The sequence below is a fragment of the Thunnus albacares genome, chromosome 14 (assembly GCF_914725855.1).
Source record: "Thunnus albacares chromosome 14, fThuAlb1.1, whole genome shotgun sequence".
Lineage (NCBI taxonomy): Eukaryota > Metazoa > Chordata > Actinopteri > Scombriformes > Scombridae > Thunnus > Thunnus albacares.
The window spans coordinates 15,035,899-15,055,288 of NC_058119.1; the positions used below are offsets into that span (position 1 = coordinate 15,035,899).

General features: G+C 39.7%; 2 protein-coding genes across 6 annotated transcripts in view; one reads left to right on the forward strand and one right to left on the reverse strand.

Moving 5' to 3' along the window:
• Positions 1-19,390, reverse strand: part of golga7bb (golgin A7 family, member Bb) — a 210,159-nt gene that overhangs the window by 105,146 nt on the left and 85,623 nt on the right. For 3 of the 4 annotated variants that reach the window (XM_044373007.1, XM_044373008.1, XM_044373009.1), the window contains one exon: positions 2,229-2,284. In XM_044373007.1, coding sequence (XP_044228942.1) covers positions 2,229-2,234 — 6 coding nt within the window. In that variant the 5' untranslated portion in view covers positions 2,235-2,284. Of the gene's footprint in view, positions 1-2,228; positions 2,285-5,996; positions 6,081-19,390 lie in introns of those variants that run through there. The other variant, XM_044373010.1, reaches the window with a different exon arrangement.
• The window catches only part of zgc:171482 (zinc finger protein), a 59,988-nt gene continuing 46,899 nt past the window's right edge, over positions 6,302-19,390 (forward strand). The window contains exon 1 of one of the 2 annotated variants that reach the window (XM_044373004.1): positions 6,302-6,383. In XM_044373004.1, coding sequence (XP_044228939.1) covers positions 6,339-6,383 — 45 coding nt within the window. In that variant the 5' untranslated portion in view covers positions 6,302-6,338. Of the gene's footprint in view, positions 6,384-14,169; positions 14,267-19,390 lie in introns of those variants that run through there. The other variant, XM_044373005.1, reaches the window with a different exon arrangement.

Consider the following 19,390-nt stretch of genomic DNA (forward strand, 5'->3'; position numbering starts at 1 on the left):
ATGTAAAAATACTCAATTACAAGTAGAAGTCCTGCTCTCTCTCTCTCTCTCTCTCTCTCTCTCTCTTTCCCCTTGTTGTCTGTCAGCTCTCAACTATCACTATCTCATAAAGGCATAAAAATGTCCACAAAGAACATTAAAGGAAGTATCTTAAGTAAAACTACTCAATCTGCAGAACAAATGAGTGTTATACCATTATATATTACATTATTAGACTGGTTATACTGAGGTATTAATGTGTTAGCAACATATTACTGTTGTGGCTGGTTGAGGTAAAGCTACTTACCTTAAACTACTTTACAGTACAAGCTAGAGGACAGGCCAAAACAAATTTGAGTGGTCGTAATGTGCATAACAGAGCAGGAAGCAAGAAAAAACAAAGGTTAAACTTTTGTACTTTTCGTTAATATTTTCTTTTTTTTAACATTTTAGTTATTCAAATCAAAATTATCTGAGGAATTTGAAGGAGAAATCACACTTTGGTGGAACTGCAAATAACTCAGACATCTGAAACATAAGGGGTCTCAACTACACACTACTTCCTTTTTTGTAAGGGGTCATGAGCCAAAAAGGTTGGCAAGCACAATGTTTTTAATCTTAAGCAATGTATTGTATGTTATAATCTTATATGTTTTAGATGTACAATCTTGATTTGAAAAGTTACAACTGTCATTTAAATGAAGTGGAGTAAAATGTGCAATATTTCTCCCTGGAATGCAGTGGAGTACAAGAATAAAGTAGCGTAAAATGGAAAGTGTCCAAAATTGTAGTTATTACAAGGATAATGAGATGATTTGAAATTTACACGACAAACCCATGTTTCTTTTTTAGGTTTCTAATCTTTATTTTTTTGTGGATTGCTGGATCATTTCACCTATTCTGAACTTTTCAAAATGATTCAAATAAAACAATCTGAGAGGGAGTGAGAGTCACACGTCATATATCACAACAAACACAGCCTGTGACGAGGGCTCGCAAGTATATATAGCTTTGTTCTAGGGTGTCACAGGCTAATAAAGATTGGGAACCATTTGTATGTGGCATACTGATGGAAACTGCACTGTGTTCATTTCTCCTCTAGATGGCCATGGCTACCAACTGCAAAGCAGACAGTTACAGAGAGGACAGCATTTGCAGGGCAGCAAAACACATTAAAAATGCCTGGAGGTCAACAAAAGTCATATAGATTATATGTTCTCATGAGGATTGTAACTGCAGGCTTGTGTACTACTGTACTGTGTACTACTTTGTGAAAGACAAGAAAAATGATTTATAACAACTTCACAAAATATACTTCATATTTCTGTGATCTAAATATTGCCATGAGATGACATGAAATGATGAATATGGAATATAAATAAGGTTGGCTTTACAATGAATATGACAGACATCTCTCACCCAACAACCACATGACATCTCATGCATACTGTAATTCTGCAGGTGTTGTTACTGTAAAATACATCTCCAGACATCTGATGACAAGTATCGTGTTTGTACAGTGTGACTGATATAGATCTGTCTGCTGCCTCACTATCAATCATGTTCACGGTGCAGCAGTTTGAAATCATGCACAGTTTCTTTACTGATTTCTTAGTTGGTCATCATGAGAAAAAGGAAAGGTTTAAAGCTAACGATTTGAGAATTGAACAACCTTACTGGCAGGTTTTGCAAAATGTCTTGACGTTTTTGAAAAAATATAATAAAGTTTAATTTGAAAGTTTAGGAGAGCCGCTCTTGTTGAATATTTCTGGAGGGAAATGTCTATAATGCTGCTTATGTAAGGATTACACATTTATTGCCATCTTTGCACAAAGAAAACGGTAAGAGCAGAGTTTTATATTTGAGTTGCTGGGGATAATAAAGGAAGAAGGCATAAATCACAATGGTAGATTTGTGTTGGAGTTGACTGTAGATATCAATTACTCCTCTGTCCTCGCTGTTTCTTCCTGGTCCGGTGTTAAGGGTTGGCGACAAGCTCACATTAATTTTGATTTAGCCCCTTCTGTATGCTCTCAGTATCAGCTGTCCTCTATATATGGCTGTTTGTAAGCGATCTGAGCTGTAAGTGTGTTAAGAGTTGCTGATGCTCCTGAAATCTAATCTCCTTCTCTGGATTATCCTTCACCTGTTTCTAATAAACACTTTATTGCAGAGAGCATGGACCCATATTTGTCCGCATCCTCCATGTTCACCTAACTCACCAACTCCACACACACATATACACACACCTTCATACCTTTCTGTGTCCCAGCAGTCCATCTCAGGCTATTTCGGTGTCTCTGACCTGTGGTGGACAAACAAAGGCATATCAGTTTTGTAAATACTTTTGGGACCATGATTCTTGGAGCTGGCCTTTTTTTTTCTCCCCAACTATAATGGGCAACCCACCCCGCTCAGGCTTGCCACCAACTGGCAGTGCCGGCAGGCTGCTCACGGACTTTGGAACATTATCAAGCAGAACGGGCCAGTATCCCAGCAGCCAAAACCCAACAGATGCACCGCGCTGAAGCAGACATCACAAAATCAGGGGACGAACATTTGAAATGTTCCCTCGCACATTAACAACACATGTATTCACATCTATATATAAACAGTCGCTCGGCTAGGGAGTTACCGGATGAGTGGAAATAAAATCTGGTGTATCAATTTCATCTCCACTGATTTCCCTTGTAGGATCTGTTTCTGTACGGATTTAGTTTTGCATCCAGTTTCATTTGTAATGGAGCAGACGAGGATCACAGCAGTATTGATTTTAAGGCCATTGTGAAAGGTAATATTTTACACTGTATTAATATTATATTTTATGGTGTTCAAAAGCTTTACAGTATATTTTGTACTTTAATTATTCAGTGTATCCTCAAGATTTCATCATATCAGAAAATGTAAAACTATTAAGTAAGCCCATGTAAAGAATAATTTTAGGTAGGTATGCAGCTACCCCAGTCAATTTAATCCATACCACATTAATCACATTTTATTCATATCAATGATTCATTTACCAAAAATCAATGGTTCAAGGAATAAAGGAGTGAATGAGATGTCAAAAGAGTGTAAACAGCCACTGGGGAGCATTTCCATCATGTTACTATCCAATATTTTAACACTGACTGAGCTCAAATTCAAGCAATACATCTGTCACTAAATTGAATAAGAAATCTCTCTCTTTGTGTCTGTCTCTAACTTTTTCTTTGGAAAGATGAACAGTTTCAAGACCAATGTCATGCCTTCAACAATGGTTCACTGTGCAAACCTTGTGAAATGTTCAGACAGAATATATAGCCTACAGTACAGACATTAGACACATTGCGGTACTGTTCTTTTTTCCATCTGAACACAACCTCTCTCATAGCCCTGCTCTGTGCCTCCTCTGTAGCTCTGTCCTGCAGCTCTCTAATAGTGGATTAGTTTGGGCTTGTAAGTGCTGTAAAGCTCTGGGAATGAACATCGATCTTGCAGTTTAATGAGAAATAACATGGGACAGACCCCTGCACCGTCTCTCCCTCTCTCTCCTCATCTCTTTTTAACAAACAGACGCACATACACACACACAGACACACACACACACACACACTCTCTCTTCTTCACACCAAAGCGCCTGACAATCAGAAAAAACTACAAACCCCTTTGTCATGCAGCCACGTCAGATGGAATCAGCGTTAAAAGGTGTTGCATTTTACTGGGTAAATTGGCCGAAGGCAACAGTGCATGTTATGTTAGGAGGAATGACTTAACTGTCTAGGCAAAGAGGGAATGAATAGTCACACAAAGTTACACACACACACACACACGCACACGGGCACATCCTTCCCTCTTTCACCAGACCAATGCTGGCACTATACGTCCTCAGGCCTGCCTTAGCTGGTGGTTTGATAAATTGGCCCTTTCACCTTTCATCTCATCGATGTACATTGTGTCAGTGGGTTCGTGTGTATTCAGTTCTGCGAGTGCATGCTTGTGTGTGTGTGTGTGTCTGTGTGTGTGTCTGTGTGTGCGCGTCTGCCTGGGTACATTGTCTGAGCTGTGAAGTGTTTGGCTTCCTCACTGAGGGCTGCTGTCACAGCCTCTGAAAGCGTGTAATAGGCGCCCATTCTCCCAGAATGAATACACATCCATACACTAGTGAGAAAATGTGGCATTTCAAAAGAAAAATAATCGAACAGAAATACTATAAAAAAGGGGCGTAGCAATGTCATTCTTTTCAGCTAAGCACTAAATTTGGTGCATATGATTGCTTTGGGAAGTGTTTGCGGTCCACAGTGAATTAATGCCATTTTTGATAGATCAAGGGTGGTTATTATTGGCTGTGCAAAGCATTTTGGCACTAAACATGGGGTTTTCTGGGAGCTGGACTGTGATTCATAGCTGTGTAATGTGGTCTTGGTTTGACTGGGATTCAAAGGCAACTGTTTGTTTTATTCAAATTCCTTAGAAATACTTCCTCTTGATATATGTGTTCATTTGCAGCAGTTTGGTTTTGCTGAAATAATGATTTGTAGTATCTGTTTTAAGAGATATACCACAATCATCGTATATTGTAGCTTGTCTGTAGATGAGTCACTATCTTTAACACAGGTCCTCAGCATAACGTCATATCTGCGCAAAAACACCACCAACATCCAGCAGGAAGAAGAGAAAATGAAGCCATATAAGGAAACTACTGTAAAAATATCCACATAGCTTTGGCTGGGTACAATAAAGTAAGGCTGCAACTAATTATTGTTTTCGTTATTATTTATCTGTCAATTATTGTTTTTATTTTATCAATTAATTGTTCAGTCTATAAAATGTCTAAAAATAGCGAAAAATGCCCATCGCAAGCTCGCAGAGCCCAATGTGATGTCTTCAAATCTCTTGTATTGTGTGACAGATAAAACCAGCAAACTCTCACTTTTTTTCATTTCCCATTGAAAAATATAACTCAAGCAATTAAACGATTGTCAAACTTGTTGATAATTCATATTATGTCAATCATCTAATGAATGAATTGACTGATTGTTACAGCACTACAAGTGTCAGATACTGTAGTTTATGTAGAATTCTACACAAAGACACCAGGTATTGATTATTAATCAAACTCCCTATAAGAATATTATACCAAAAGGCTGACAACCTGTACAGGATGCTTTCTTGCATTCAATCAAATGCACGTCGGAAAAGACTGCAGGAACCCCCCACTACCTACGGTGCACCACATCACAAGAAGTATGGCTGATGAATAAGCATAATCACAGAGTATAGGCTACATTGCTGCAGCAGTTCTCAACCTTTTAGGCTTGCAACCTTTTAAAACACACATTTCATTGGTGTGAAAAGTTCAAACAGTCCAGTACATCACAAGAAAAAACAACAGTTGCAGTTAAGTTAAGCCAATGTTGTGTTGCAGAAATGTTTTATCATCTTTATTTCTGTCTTGTTAATCCTCTAGCAACGTCTCAGGTTTATCTTGCGACCCCTTGGGGGGGTCCTGACCCCAAGGTTGGAAACCACAGGCTGCCATGGGGTATAACCTGACCAATATTTCCACCAAAGGCTACTTCAATAACAATAACAACACAGAGATATCATAATAAAACCATACGATTACATAATGTCTGAGTGTGACAAAATGATTCTCACAACTGCAGCATAAAAACTTAATGATGGAAATACTACATTGATATTACAATAATTATAAGAGAGGGAATTTGGACACTGTCTCCGTCTCTCTATTCATTTTATGTAAGATGATATTCATGTGGGTGCACTGTGCGGAAACCTACTTACTCGACCAGTGCTCCCACTCACTCACTCTGCAAACCGAGCATTCTCACACACACAGACACAGACACACACACACACACACACACACACACACACACACACATAGAGTGTATGATGAGCCGAGAGCGCTTTCTGTCTTTCATTCATCTCCGTGTGAAGGCTGCTCACACTTTCTTCCCGTCTTCCCCTCCTCCTTCTTCTTCTTCCCTCCCTCCCTAGCCGCTGGGATAGCTTACTTTGTTTTTGTTTTCCCTCCTGTCCGCGGTGCCTTTCGCTCGGGAGTAGTAGTGGATGATATCAACAGAGGCAGAGCTCCGTTTCTTTCCTCCGCGGTACTACGGAGAGAGGAGTCGCTAGAGGACACGCGCGTCACGACAGAGCAGCACGAGGCAGTTTTTCTTTTTCTTTTTTTTTTTCTTCTTTTTTTTTCTTTTTGGAGGGGGACGTTGCGACTAAATATAAAACATAAACAAAAATATCTTTGCTGAAGAGCAGCGTTACTGCGGACAGGACTCCCGTTAAGTTTTGACGGATTCTACGGTACAGGTGCGTTAAAGGATCAAAGAGCCAGCTGGCGGATGGTTGTCGGGTTCAGTGAAGAGGAGTCGCTGCCTCTGCGCAAGGTGAGTGATGGACTCCGGACTAAAATACTGCTCAACAGATGAATTATTGACCGGCATTGACCTCGTCTTCATACATCTGCATCATTCTTTTATCTTTTTCAAGCGGAATAACCAAAGTTTCGGGCACCTTAAATCACTCAGTAGCCTGTTTCTATGGATTTCTTGCCGGTGTTACAGCGTATTTGGTGACCCATCAGATTCTGTGACCTGCAGTGTTGAAAGAGGTACTCGGATCCTTAAGTAAAAGTATCAATACCACAATGTAAAAATACTTCATCACAAGTAAATATCCTGAATTTAAAATCCTATTTAAGTAAAAGTGTGGAAGTATTACCAGCTAAATGTACTCGATGTACTTAAGGTGGCTGCAAAATTAGTACTTTTACTTGAGTACTCTAAGTAGGATTTTAAATGCAGGATTTTTACTTGTAATGAAGTATTTTACATTGTGGTGTTGAAATTTAAGTAAAGGATCTGAGTACTTCTTTCAACACTGCAGGTCACAGAATCTGATGGGTCACCAAATACGGTGTAACACCTGGAGTGTTGAGTGACAGTAGTCTGCAGCAACATCTCCAAATTTTGTGGTATTTTTTTAATCTAGGGGAAAAATACCATAAAGTTTGAGGCTTATGTATTGATCTATATTTTGATGCACAGCATCTACTGTTGCATGATATTAAAAAAAACGTTTCCCTCTTCAGCATACTATAATTTTTTCATGAATTAAGCAGTTTGAAGTATCTATTAGGTCTGTGTTTCTAGACTGTGTTGGGATGTTGTCCATGAGGTGTGGAGCTGGTGAAGTGTAGGGCTGCAGCTATGTTTTGTTCATTAGTGATTAATTGGTTATCTGATTAGTCATTTGATCTATAAAATGTCAAAAAAAGTAGTTAGGAATGTCTGTCCCAGGCTCCCACAGTCCAAGGTAATGTCTGTAAATATCAATGGGCTGCATTCATAAACAGCACTTTTATCCATAGAGGTTTACAATTTGCTTCTCATTCACACACACACACACACTGATGGTGGCAAGCTACCATGCAAGGTACTGTCAAGACCACTGGAAGCAATTTGGGGTTCTGTTTATTGCTCAAGGACACTTTGACATGTGGATAGAAGGAGCTGGGGATCGAACCACCAACCTTATGATTATGTCTCATTTTATCCGACCAACGGCCCAAAAACCTGAAGATAATCAGTTATTACAATGATACAAACACAGAGAAAATCATAAAATCCTGACATCAGAGAAACCTGATCCAGGGAATAGTTGAGAGCTTCTGCTTGATAAATGACTTTAAATGATCGCCTGATTATTAACATCATTTCAGATACATTTTCTGGCAAACAATTAAAGGATTAATTGACTAATCATTTCGGCCCTACTGTTATTCTCATGAATTTAGAGCAAGTTGAACTTACTGGCAAGTCTCTACAGTTTGAATTAGATTCTGGGACTTTTATTGCATAGAAAATCCAAGCCCTGCCCTTTCAATAATGACTTTCTGTGAAATCGGAAAATGAGATGCACATCAGATAAAATATGGATTAGTTCTGGTACTCACTGCATCTAGTTTCACTGGCTCTGATCCATCTCGTTGGAAGCCATCTCATTGCAAGTATTTGTCACTTTGGGAAGAATGTCCAGTCGGCCTCGTACTGGGTGTCTGCGACAGGATGATGCCAGCTTAGGGCTTTTTCAAAGCACCCGCCTGCCTATCGCCAGGCTATCCCTAAATATCTAGGTATAAATATATAGTCCACTCACTACTGTCTGTACTTTCCACTGAGTTGCACTGGGTCTATTTTTCCACATGTAGCCCAACTGCCTGTGCTGAGCGGAGGCCTCGTGCTCTGTTTACATACCGTTATTGATCACAAGTCAGCACAAGAGATCTTCAGTTCTGGGCTGTGATCGATTCTGCCTGCACTGACTTCTACTGTACTTCAGGTCACTGCAGCAGACAGGGCGGCAGGGTGTCTCAGAGCCAGAACAGAATAGAATAAACATTAAATACACCTTATACACTTATTACAGCTGGGGGGCTAAGGATATTAGGACTGCAACTTTTTCACCATACATTAATCTGCCAAATACGTTGTTGATGTTTGGTCTATAAAATGTCAGAAAGTAGTGAAAAATGCCCATCACAACTCTTTAAAATGTTTATTTTGTCAGAACAAAAAGTTCTAAACCCAAACAAATTCATTTTACTATCATGTAAGGCAATGCAAATCAGCAAATGTTGAGCATTTTGCCTTAAAAAAAAATCTGAAAACAATGAATCAAAACAGTTGACAAATGAACTTCTGTAGATCAACTGGTTGTTAAATCAACTTGTCATTTCAGCTCTACACCATATTCAACATGCAACATAACATGTATGTAGAGCTGCAATGATTAGTCGATTAATTGATGTAATGAATCTGCAGCAAAAATAGCCAAACTTTCAGTGCTTCCAGGTTCTCTAATGTGAGAACTTTACTTTATATTATAGTAAATTGAACATCTTTAGGTTTTTGGACTGTTGGTCGAACAAAACAGGACATCTGAAGATGTAACCTGGGACTGTCAGAAATTGTGATGGGAATTTTTAATCACTGTTTTCGTAGTGTTTTGTTGAACAAGCACTTCATCAATCAATGAGGACACTAATTGGCGGAATAATTTGAAATAAAACTAATTGTTGGTTGCAAACTCTCTCGTATTTATGCCAACTCCCACTTACTGCACTGTAGAGCAACTTAACAGGTAATTTGTGAAAATTTTAAGATTTGCAAAAATTAAAAAAAGATGTTGCGAGCTCTGAGCCTCTCTTGCTCTCCTCTGTCTCTGTCTGTGTCTCTCATGAGGTGCTGAACTATGGGGGAGAATCTGATTAACCGACTGGCATAATTTACCCAGTCCTAAAGGAATAAAACGGGGAAGCAATGTTGTTCTTGAAAAGTGTCTGCTTTCCTTTTGTACATACAAATAAAGCGTATACACACATGCAAAGAAAAACACACACACACACACACACACACACACACACACACACACACACACACACACACACAGTCCGAGAGCAATAATTGATGCAGTGATGCTCTTGAAAAGTGGCTGCTGCTTCCTCGCTTTCCTCTTTTCTTAATAGGACAAGGATTGATTGAGCGAGTGCATATACGGGTGTGCGCGCTCACATTTCTGTTCACAGGCATGTGATTGCTCTAGTTTCTATAAGATTGATAGAGCATTGTGTGTAGGTGTGTGCCTTTGTGTGTGTGTGTGTGTATGTTTTCCTCAAGGGCTGCTCCATAGCAACAGGCAGCACATCTTCTTCAAATATCTCTTTCTCGCACACCGTATGTAGTGACCTTTCTGCTGACTGCGTGCATGCGAGTCTTTGCATGTGTGTGCGTGTGTGTGTGTGTGTGTGTGTGTGTGTGTTTGTGTGCGTGTGTGTGTACGCGTGCATCAGTGTGTGGGCCATTTGACCTTTCTTTAGTGTACATTCATTAATAGCTGCATAATAACTAATATGGAACCGCCCGCTGTGCCTGTCTACACGATCAGGATATTGAGTGTGTCTGTCTCATAGCAGCATCAGTGCCATGCCAACCTCTTTCCAAAAAGCTTTTTGTGCTTCTTTTTCTCTCAAACAAAGCAGATATCAGCACAATAGCGTAGTATTGATAATAATTTGGTATGCTTTGAACAAGTGGCAGTTTATCATTTTTAGCCCATTTCACGTATCTCTCAGCGGGAGCAAGAGAGACATCTTTAATATATATCTTGACACGGTTGTCATGTTATGTTAATATCAGTGTTAGACTAATAACTGGTTTCATATCCAGGCATAGGAGACAGAGCTCTTTAGAAATCAATTTTCTTTTGCTCCATCACCAGGCTCGGAAACTGGCCCGGTGCCAGATAGGGAGGGCATGATTGAAGGAGAGAGGGGATATTGTGGGTACATTAGTGAATGAGAGGCGAAAATCTGCTCATCAGATGTAGGATTCACCTTACTCCACCTTTGAATTTGTCTAAACGGGTGACTCACCTTCACAAAACTTCTCACAAACACTCTTGTACCAAGGAGTAGATGCAGGATGAAGAAGCGCTTGATCGTAGCTTCCTAGGTGCTGCAAGGTCATGCCCTATTTAGTTCATGCCAGTGTGTGTGTGTGTGTGTGATGCACTATCACAGCATGCAGTCTAAGCTCATACATATCAATAGCATATTCCCTTTCTGTGCATGTGTTTTAGGTCAGAATTTACACAGTACATGAACGCAGCACGGTATGTTGTCGCATGCTGTCTTTGTAAATGGAAGCAGTGTGTGCATGTGGATACTATATGACTTGCTGCTCTATTGTAAAAATCTGTGCTGTGCAGTTTGTGTACAGGCTGTTGGCCTCTCTGGCTTTTCTTGAGAATATTTCTGGAGGAGAGAATACACAAACACAGCCCTCTCATATTCAATTCCCTTATCAAATTCATGCTCGTATTTAGAAAAATATTCATGTTTTGAATCGAATGGCGAAGGAAGCGGAAGGGAGTTCACGTGACTGAAACAGGCAGCGGTTTGTTGTGAGTTGTTTCATTCCAAAGTGGGTTTTTTTGTGTTGTTTTTATTTGATCTTGATTGATTTACTTAAAATAGTTCAAAGATTTAGTTGCCTTTCTTTTCGGGCTATGTTCAACATGGACCTTACAGTGTTTCCTTTGTGTGATCATGACAGTTGATTGCCATGATCAGTGCCATTGATTGCTTCTCTGTTTTTGTAGCTCTAGTTTGCTGGAAACAGTATTCTCCAACACACACTCAAGGGCCAAAAAACAAGCTCAGTTTAACCTTAAAGCCAAAATCAAACCTTTCACTGTTATGACACTACTGTTAGAGAACACAGCTATCAGCAAACTGAATAAACAAACATCTCCACAGTGTGAAAGGTAAGCGCAATTAGTTGTCATCACAGCGGTTAGTCCTTTAACACTAGTTGCTTTGCATTAAATCTGACCTTGAATTATTCAATCCCAGTTACACAGCAGGTTATGCAGCATGTATGCAGCTGCAATCAATCAAGGGTGTATTTGTAAGCTTTCGACACTGTAAAATATTTCATACACACACATACCTGCAGGCAGGCACACGCCTCCATGCCAGGTGCATTAATAAGCTCCCTGTCACCTCGGGCTTATTGTGGGGATCCCTGCAGGTAAACCAACTCACACTCAGCTAAGCAAACACACTGTACATACTCACCGACAGACTGACACTCTGTAACGCACAAACATAAAATTGGAGATCTATGATTGACAGTTGATACTACAAGGACGCTTGTGTACACGTCCCCTAAAGACGGAAATGTATCATTAACTCTCAGCCGTATTGTACCGAAACTATTTATATACCTGCTTTGTAGTCAAACCAGCAGACTTACAGCAAGTGGGAGGTATTCAAATGAATTACGCTGTGTGATATTCTAATTGGTCGAGCCTTTTGTGCCACCGAACAAGGAGCTTATTTTTCTAATTAGTAAGGGAGAAATTGTCATAATGCAAATTAGCTGTTTGCAGTCATATCAATTCAATAATGGAGACAAAGAGAAAGAGAGAGAGAGAGAGAGAGGGGAGAGAGAGGATTCCGAGATATGGAGACAGGAAAGTCATTACAAAGCATTATTTGGCTTGTCACCTCAGTTGTTCTGCTTATTGCAATTTAATGCCTGATTTCTTCCTTATACTTTTTTTTATTTTTCTTTCCAATACCTTTTAAATTTATTATTTATATGTCTCACTCAAAGCTCGAAGCTCGTTCTCAAAGGTAATGTGTGTCTGTTGTGTTGACTTGCATGGTGCCTCATGGGAAATCTCCCCATTGGTAGGATACATACGCTACTTGGGAAAAGAATTTTGCTAATGTGAGTTTTTGTTTGGGTTGAGGAAAACACATTCATGAAAATATTGAATTATAAGTGTATTCTCAGGTGCTCTGATCCTCGTTTCACTCGTCGCCAACTGAAGAGGGTCTGTGTGTTTGTGTCTGTGAGTGTCTGTCTTATACTGAGGCGACAAAAACAGAGACTGAGACATTGAATGTGGGTGTTCGGTGCAGAAAAACCAGGACATTGCTTAGTCTGTTATTGTCCTACAGCTTTCAAGGGGAAAACATGAAGATGGAAGGGAAAGGAAAGTCACATAAAACAGGATAAGAACAACTGAAGAAAAAGTGCCAAAGTAAAAGTTGCAAATGGAACTGATAGACCCCAACAGTTTTGTTGCCATCCCCATATGTTACAGTAACATAACAGCCCTCCGTTGAAACTTCAGCCTGCCTTTTGTCTCCCCCCATTAACTCAGTTTGCCTAAAGTCTGTTACTGAACACACGCAGACACACACACACCCATATACACACAGGGAGGCAGAGATGTGCTCGATTAAACTGGGAAACCTAACTTTGCCTGTGAAAATAGTCTTCGTTCACCCTCTAATGAATCGATATTGTGGCCTAAAGCGATAGATCTGCTATTAATACCATTAACAACTAATGGCCCGGGGAGAGAGATGCATTCGATCTCATTTATGCTCAGATGGGCAGCGAATGTTTTTTGGACTCTATAAACTCAACAAAGTACCACAAAGAACTCTTCTTGTATCTCTACCATTTGTAACAAAGGATTTCAACATTGCTATGTTATTTCATTATAATATGTTATGAATATGACTGGAATGGATCAGAGGAAGTGGTATGTACGCTATTTTGGGCTGAGTAAAAGGTTTTGATAGTAGTTTCGATATAATACGTGAGTTTAAATACGAAAACAATATGTTTTATTCCTTACTTTTGAGAACAAACAACTTTTTCATTCAAAAAATGAAGGTGCGTCAAATGTCGTTGTCTAAATAAGCAGCCATACAAGAACATTGTCTAAAATTGGCAAAATTATGACTGACAGAATAACTACATTTCAGGCCAAAAAGCAGCATTTTAACGCCCTCTTATGTTGTTTTAAGTGTTGCACCTCTGACCACACCCAGCATCAATGATGTCAGGATGTACTGACCACATCCTGGAGTACATCATTGCAGCAAGGTGAGAAGTTAAACCACCTAAGGGTCGGTGTACGTACATTTCAAGAGTTACTGGTCGTTTTAATTGTTCATCTTGTCCAGACTGTTCATTAAGAGATGCATTCCTTCACACGATTCCAATGAAAGAGATGGGAAACCGAATCCACTGTCGTCATTTTGTGCAAAAAAACACATGCAAGTTCAACTGAAGGTAATATGAGGCTTCAGCAGTCTGAGACAAATCAAATGGGTATCTTCCAAAGTTAAAATCTTTTAAGTACAAAATTCCCTCTTTGTTTCATGATCCCTCTGCCACAGCTCAGCAAGGAAACACTGTCTGTGGAAACAAAAAGGGGGAATTTACAAAAAAAAGTAACTTTGGAAACTAACTTTAGCTGCAGCTAAATTTTGGAATACATTTTTACAGAATAATAACTGGATTTTGTCCCCCATCACTTACATCGGGGGCATCTTCACCACCAGTATAGAGATGAGGAATCATTACAGCGACTAATACAATAACTCTTTCAATGCACATACTGTATGAGCATATACACACCTCACATATTATGAATAATGTGAATAAGTATTCCTTAGTTGAATGGATGTGTCTAACTTCAAATTGCATTGCAATTTATTCCAGTAGTAAGGTGCATAATACAGTGGCTTATCTGCTGTTCTTTTCTCAACAGTAGATAAGTCTAGCCTCATGAATAATCCCTGCCCTCAAGGCCATAATTCCACCACTGGGAGAGAAAAGAGACGGAAGAGACGAGAGGGAAACAGAGACAGAGATGGAGAGCATCGTCTGACTGCTGCATTGTATGTCCTACTGTTTTTGCCTGTCAATATCTAGATGCTTCATACATACTGTAACTCAGAGAGGAGCATATCTCAAAGATAGAATTTGGGTCACAACAAACAGTGAGAAATGGGAGAGAAAGAGTCATAAAAACACACACACACACACACACACACACACACACACACACACACACTGACTCAGGGGGAGGAGTGTGCGACGTGACCTTGGCATTAAGTGTGCATTATTCTGTGCCTTGAGACCATACTGTGTGTCTTCCTATAGATTTCCCCCTCTTCGTATGATGAAATGAACGCTGGTGAGCTGACAGGAACCATGATCTCATATTTGTGTCACTCATTTTGGATGCTTTAGCTTTTAGCGTCTAGTTTTATACTGCAAAGCGAGACTTGTGTGTTTGTACCCTGGCCGTATTTGAGTTTGTGTATCTTCAGTATTTAGCACAAATAGTACAAAGGAAGCTCCTGCAGTGCAAACAGAATGAATGTGAATTTGGAGTCAGACTCAGCCTCCGATTCCTTTGAAGACTTTATTCCCTCAGTCTAGTACCTTTGATTGCTACTGTACAAAGGGGAGGGTTGTTAATCTTGGAGCGAGTGCAAGTGGGGGAAGACCGTGTTCGGAAAGATTACATTACCAAGAGCGAAACAGAGAAAAAAACTTGTAATGTGAAACATCAAAGTGACACGGCAGAGTGCCTTTGCGATATGAGGTTCCATAATATTAACCCTGCAACCCTTTCTCTTGTTATTCCCACTAGTGACTCATTAGACAGGTCATTGGCTCAAAGGCTGGTGTCAATATTTCATTGTCTGTATGCATAATTTGATAGTTAAATCAGGGGAGCACTTCATTTCAGATGAGATAGGAAATATAGGATAGTGCAAAGAGATAGGGCGGGGGGGACAAAAAGTCCAGTTCACAGCAGTTACCCTCCTGATGGAGCAGAAAGGGATAGATTGAGGAGGGAGGAGAGGAAGGAAGGAACTTAAAAGGAGCCCCGCTGCAGCAACCACCTGCTGTTCTCTCTCTCTCTTTATCCATATGTCTCTATCTCTTGTCCTATACAAGTGTGGTAGACATTTCCGTCTTTATGCACTTGTTCTGCAGTATGCATTTTACCAATGAAGAGATGTTTTCAGGCCATGAGAGACCTGAGAATGTATTTGTAATAACACTAGTGTCTGTCAATACAATAGGGCTCTCATTTAGTACACAGCTATCTAGTGAAAAGTAATATTACAAACTAATTAACATTCTAAGCCCAGGCAACGGAAAACAGCCTAAGTGGTTATTAGAAAAGTACAAAAGCCACAACCAATTCAGTGCCAGCATTTTAATGAATAGTGGGCCAGAGGCTGAGATTTCAGGGAGGGCATAGAATTCACATCTATGTTAAATACTTGATGTGGTCTTAAAAGAGAATCCCCTTAAGGTTCATCCTGTCTTCAGATGGCTTCGATTTTTCATGCACTCGCTAAGACTCGTCTAGTTTTTGAAATCCTACGTCTGCTTGAGTTTGTACAGTGTATATTTTCACACTGAGAACTCAGTTTCAAGTCCCCGTCTACTTAAAAATGTGTTTTGCTTATTGTTCCTTTAGTTGGATGTTTGAGTTTCACTGTGCAGAATGGTGTATGTGCATAGTTTGACACTGTTTTTATTTTCATCTGCTGAAAGGAAAAGCCTCTCTGTGCTCATCAAGTTTAAGTCGTGTACCCAGGAGCTTGATTTGGGACATCACAACTAGTTTGGAAGCGAATCGTGGTCCAGAATGCAACTGACAGAAGTGTGATGTGGAAATTTGAAGCCTCCAGTGCACAAATACTGAGAATGGACTTTACAGTGAAGTAGGAGACATCTTTTGCCCAGCAGTTTAACTTTTTAAAGTTACTACAAGGAACTTTCATTGTGTGTTGATTTTAGCAGCCCCTGTGGACAAAAGTGGTAGTGTTTTCCCATTGTTTGCATTGCCCATGAGCACTGCCGCCTGGTGTCGTAAAGGTCTTGGCTAGCGCGTGCATTTGTTTTAGTAGTGAGTGAAAGAAAGAGCTACTTATTTTTAATGCCATTTTTCTTTTTTAAACACAGCTGTTTGCAGGATGCATAGCGATGAGGTGATATATCTATTTGTGGCCATGTAAGATTAATAATTGTACAAAGTAAAGTTTGTTTTAGTACCATTCATGCACCCAGGTTACATGTAACGCTGCGTTCACCACCAAATCCGGCAATGCAGCACCTTCCCAAAGGGTTGTGCGGAGGTGTGGGTGTATTTATTTGTGCTTTAGAACGTAACCGCTGTGAAACAATCAGAAAATGATGTTATATTTCTCAGATTCACTCCTTTGTTCTCGCTTCACCGCCGCTTGCTCTCTCCATTCACTCTCTCTCTGGCTCTCACTAGTGTTCTAAGCTCTCTCTCTCTCTTTGTCTCTTATCTTTTTAAAAATTAGTCGGGAAGCCGACAACAAATCGGTAACTTTACTTTTAACGTTATCCTAGTAACGTCTTTGTACTTCCTCATGCTACAATGCTACATGTAATGTAAACAGGCTCTTCTGGTCTGCGTGCCGTAAATTGTTTCATCTGATTTTGCAGGGAACCCGACCCAGCGGCGGGCATTTAGAATAGCAATATAGAAATAGCCAATCTTCTCGCTGATGGTCTTGTTTGCTTATGTAGGTCATATAGATGCATCAGAGGCATCATGAGACTGTTTGATAATCAGTTAAAAGTTTCTTGTAGTAAATTGAAATTAGCTCATCGGTTCATCGGCTCTGAGTTTTCAATGAGGGAGAAGGAGTAGATGTAATTTTAAGGATTTTAATTAGGTAAATGGTCTTTTATTGTAGAAAAAAACACATTACATTATTATTATTATTACAAGCAAAGTATATTTATATATCTTACAATATCACTGGATGGGATCTTTATGTATATTTCTATAGTATTATAACCAATGACCCAAGTTGAAAAAAATATCCTCAAGTATTATTTTGTAAGATTTTAACACTCAAAACCCAAACTCATCTGCTTACTCAAGACTGTGATGGTGTGATTTGATCAGATTTGATTGACAACACAACAAAAAAAACCCACAAGCCGTCGTCTCATTTTGATTCCAATAGGGCTAAATCCTGATTGGTGCACAGTACACAATGTGACAGTCCCTTCACACCAATTTCAAACAGCACTGACAAAACAGAACAGATGAATGTCTGATGTGAAATAATCAAAACTGTTCTAACTTTGACGGATATTTTTTGTGCTTACATAGGACTAAATAACTCATTGTCAAAGCCTGATTGGGAAAAAAGGTTTTCAGGGCCTTTAAATTTCTGATTGCTGAATTCTTATCAGCCTCTGCTTGCATTTATTGACTTTATACAACCACTCTCTATTTATTACACACTTCTGTCATCATCAATTATATAGTGACCTCTGAATGCATCTGAGTGAAGATGCAAATTACACTGGAACTCTACCGTAGATTGCTGAACTATAAAGATGTAATTAAAAGATGAACTGAAGTTGAACTGTCTGCTGATACTGAATATGTATATGTGTACATGCCTATTTGTGGTTCGTGCTCGTTTCAAAATTGATGCTAAAGATGGAATAAATTAAAAACGGGATGTGATGACATACAGTAACAGTCCATGAACAACTGCTCTGGTTTAATTTGGTGAGAATAAAACCACTTTTAACTCTAAACCCTTGAAACATGAAGATATCACGTTCAGTGCACCAATTATAAACCTCTCCTTCCCTCCCCACGCTCTTTTTTTCCCTCTTTCATTATTTTCCCACTATCTGTCTCTCCATCTTTTCGCTTCGTTGGGCCTGCCATTCTATTAAATCTCACCAACAGATTGTCTCTATTAATTAGTCTACATCTCCCATCTTGCATGTAATAATCAGAGGTAATAGAGATATTAGGAAGATACGGATATTTCTGCAGTCACAATCACTTATAATTAGCCGGATGATTAAAAGACAGACTTGCCTCTGCCTGGCTGACGTCCAGACAGACAGCACAAGGTCTTTTTTTTCTTGCTGCAAAATTTCTAGGGCACCTGTTCGGCAGCAAATTTAATGTGTCAGTTTGCTAAATATCTCTGTTCCATCGTGTCTCGCAGGACACTTCAAATAGTGGAGGTAATAATGCCTCTAGACAAAACAAGTTTCCAGCTTGTCATCAGTGACTTTTATGAATGAATATTTTACACAAATAGCGTATTGGAAACGATAAAGCGTGTCGCTCTAAATCAAATGTATCTGCGTTTCCATTTAATTTTCAGGTCTGAGAGTCGAACTGTAGGGTCAAGTAGATAATGGATGACGTGTCTATACAGCATGTCTGTAGTTAATTGGAAGGTCCTGGGTGCACTAAACAGACAAGGAGAAAAGACAGGGGTAATTACCAGTCTTCTACTTTGTGTGTAAAGGTGTGTGAGCTTCCACAGTTGAGTGTGTGCAGTGGCTAAAGGTAATTATACACTGGGCCAGAGATAAAGAATACCAATTCCTGTCACAATATTTCCCTGCTGACACATGGAGTAGATTTTGTCTGATTTTATCACTCACCCTGTGATTATCAAGACACATCAAAGGACTTATTCTTTCAGAGTTATTGGAGCTGACCTCTACAGCATCCATGTATCTTGGGCAATGAAGCACTTTACCCCTGCAAGCTCCCCGTCCTGTCGCATCCTTGCGGCAAAGATCTCCTCCAGTTTAACGGTTGATGTTCCTGGACCATTCCCTACAGACCCGTTACTCACTCTAACCCTGTCAGAGTACTGCCTACTGGGCACACATAATGAAGAGAATAGAAAATTGAACACAAGACCCCAGAGCACATCATTAAACCGTTTTCTATTATGGTACTCAGTACAAAAGCGAACGAAAACACTGCTTGCCAGGTTGTTAAGAATCCACAGCCACAGCTCCCAGTGGGATGCTCAGGTCTCCATGGTTTTACTGGTTGGGCAATCCCAGCACTGACACGGTTTTATGACACCATTTCTCACCAGGAAAATCTTGCCAGAGACCTTTTAACAGTTTACTTCAGAGACTGTAATCCTAGACAAAGTTGCTTTTGGCTGTACTATTCCCTT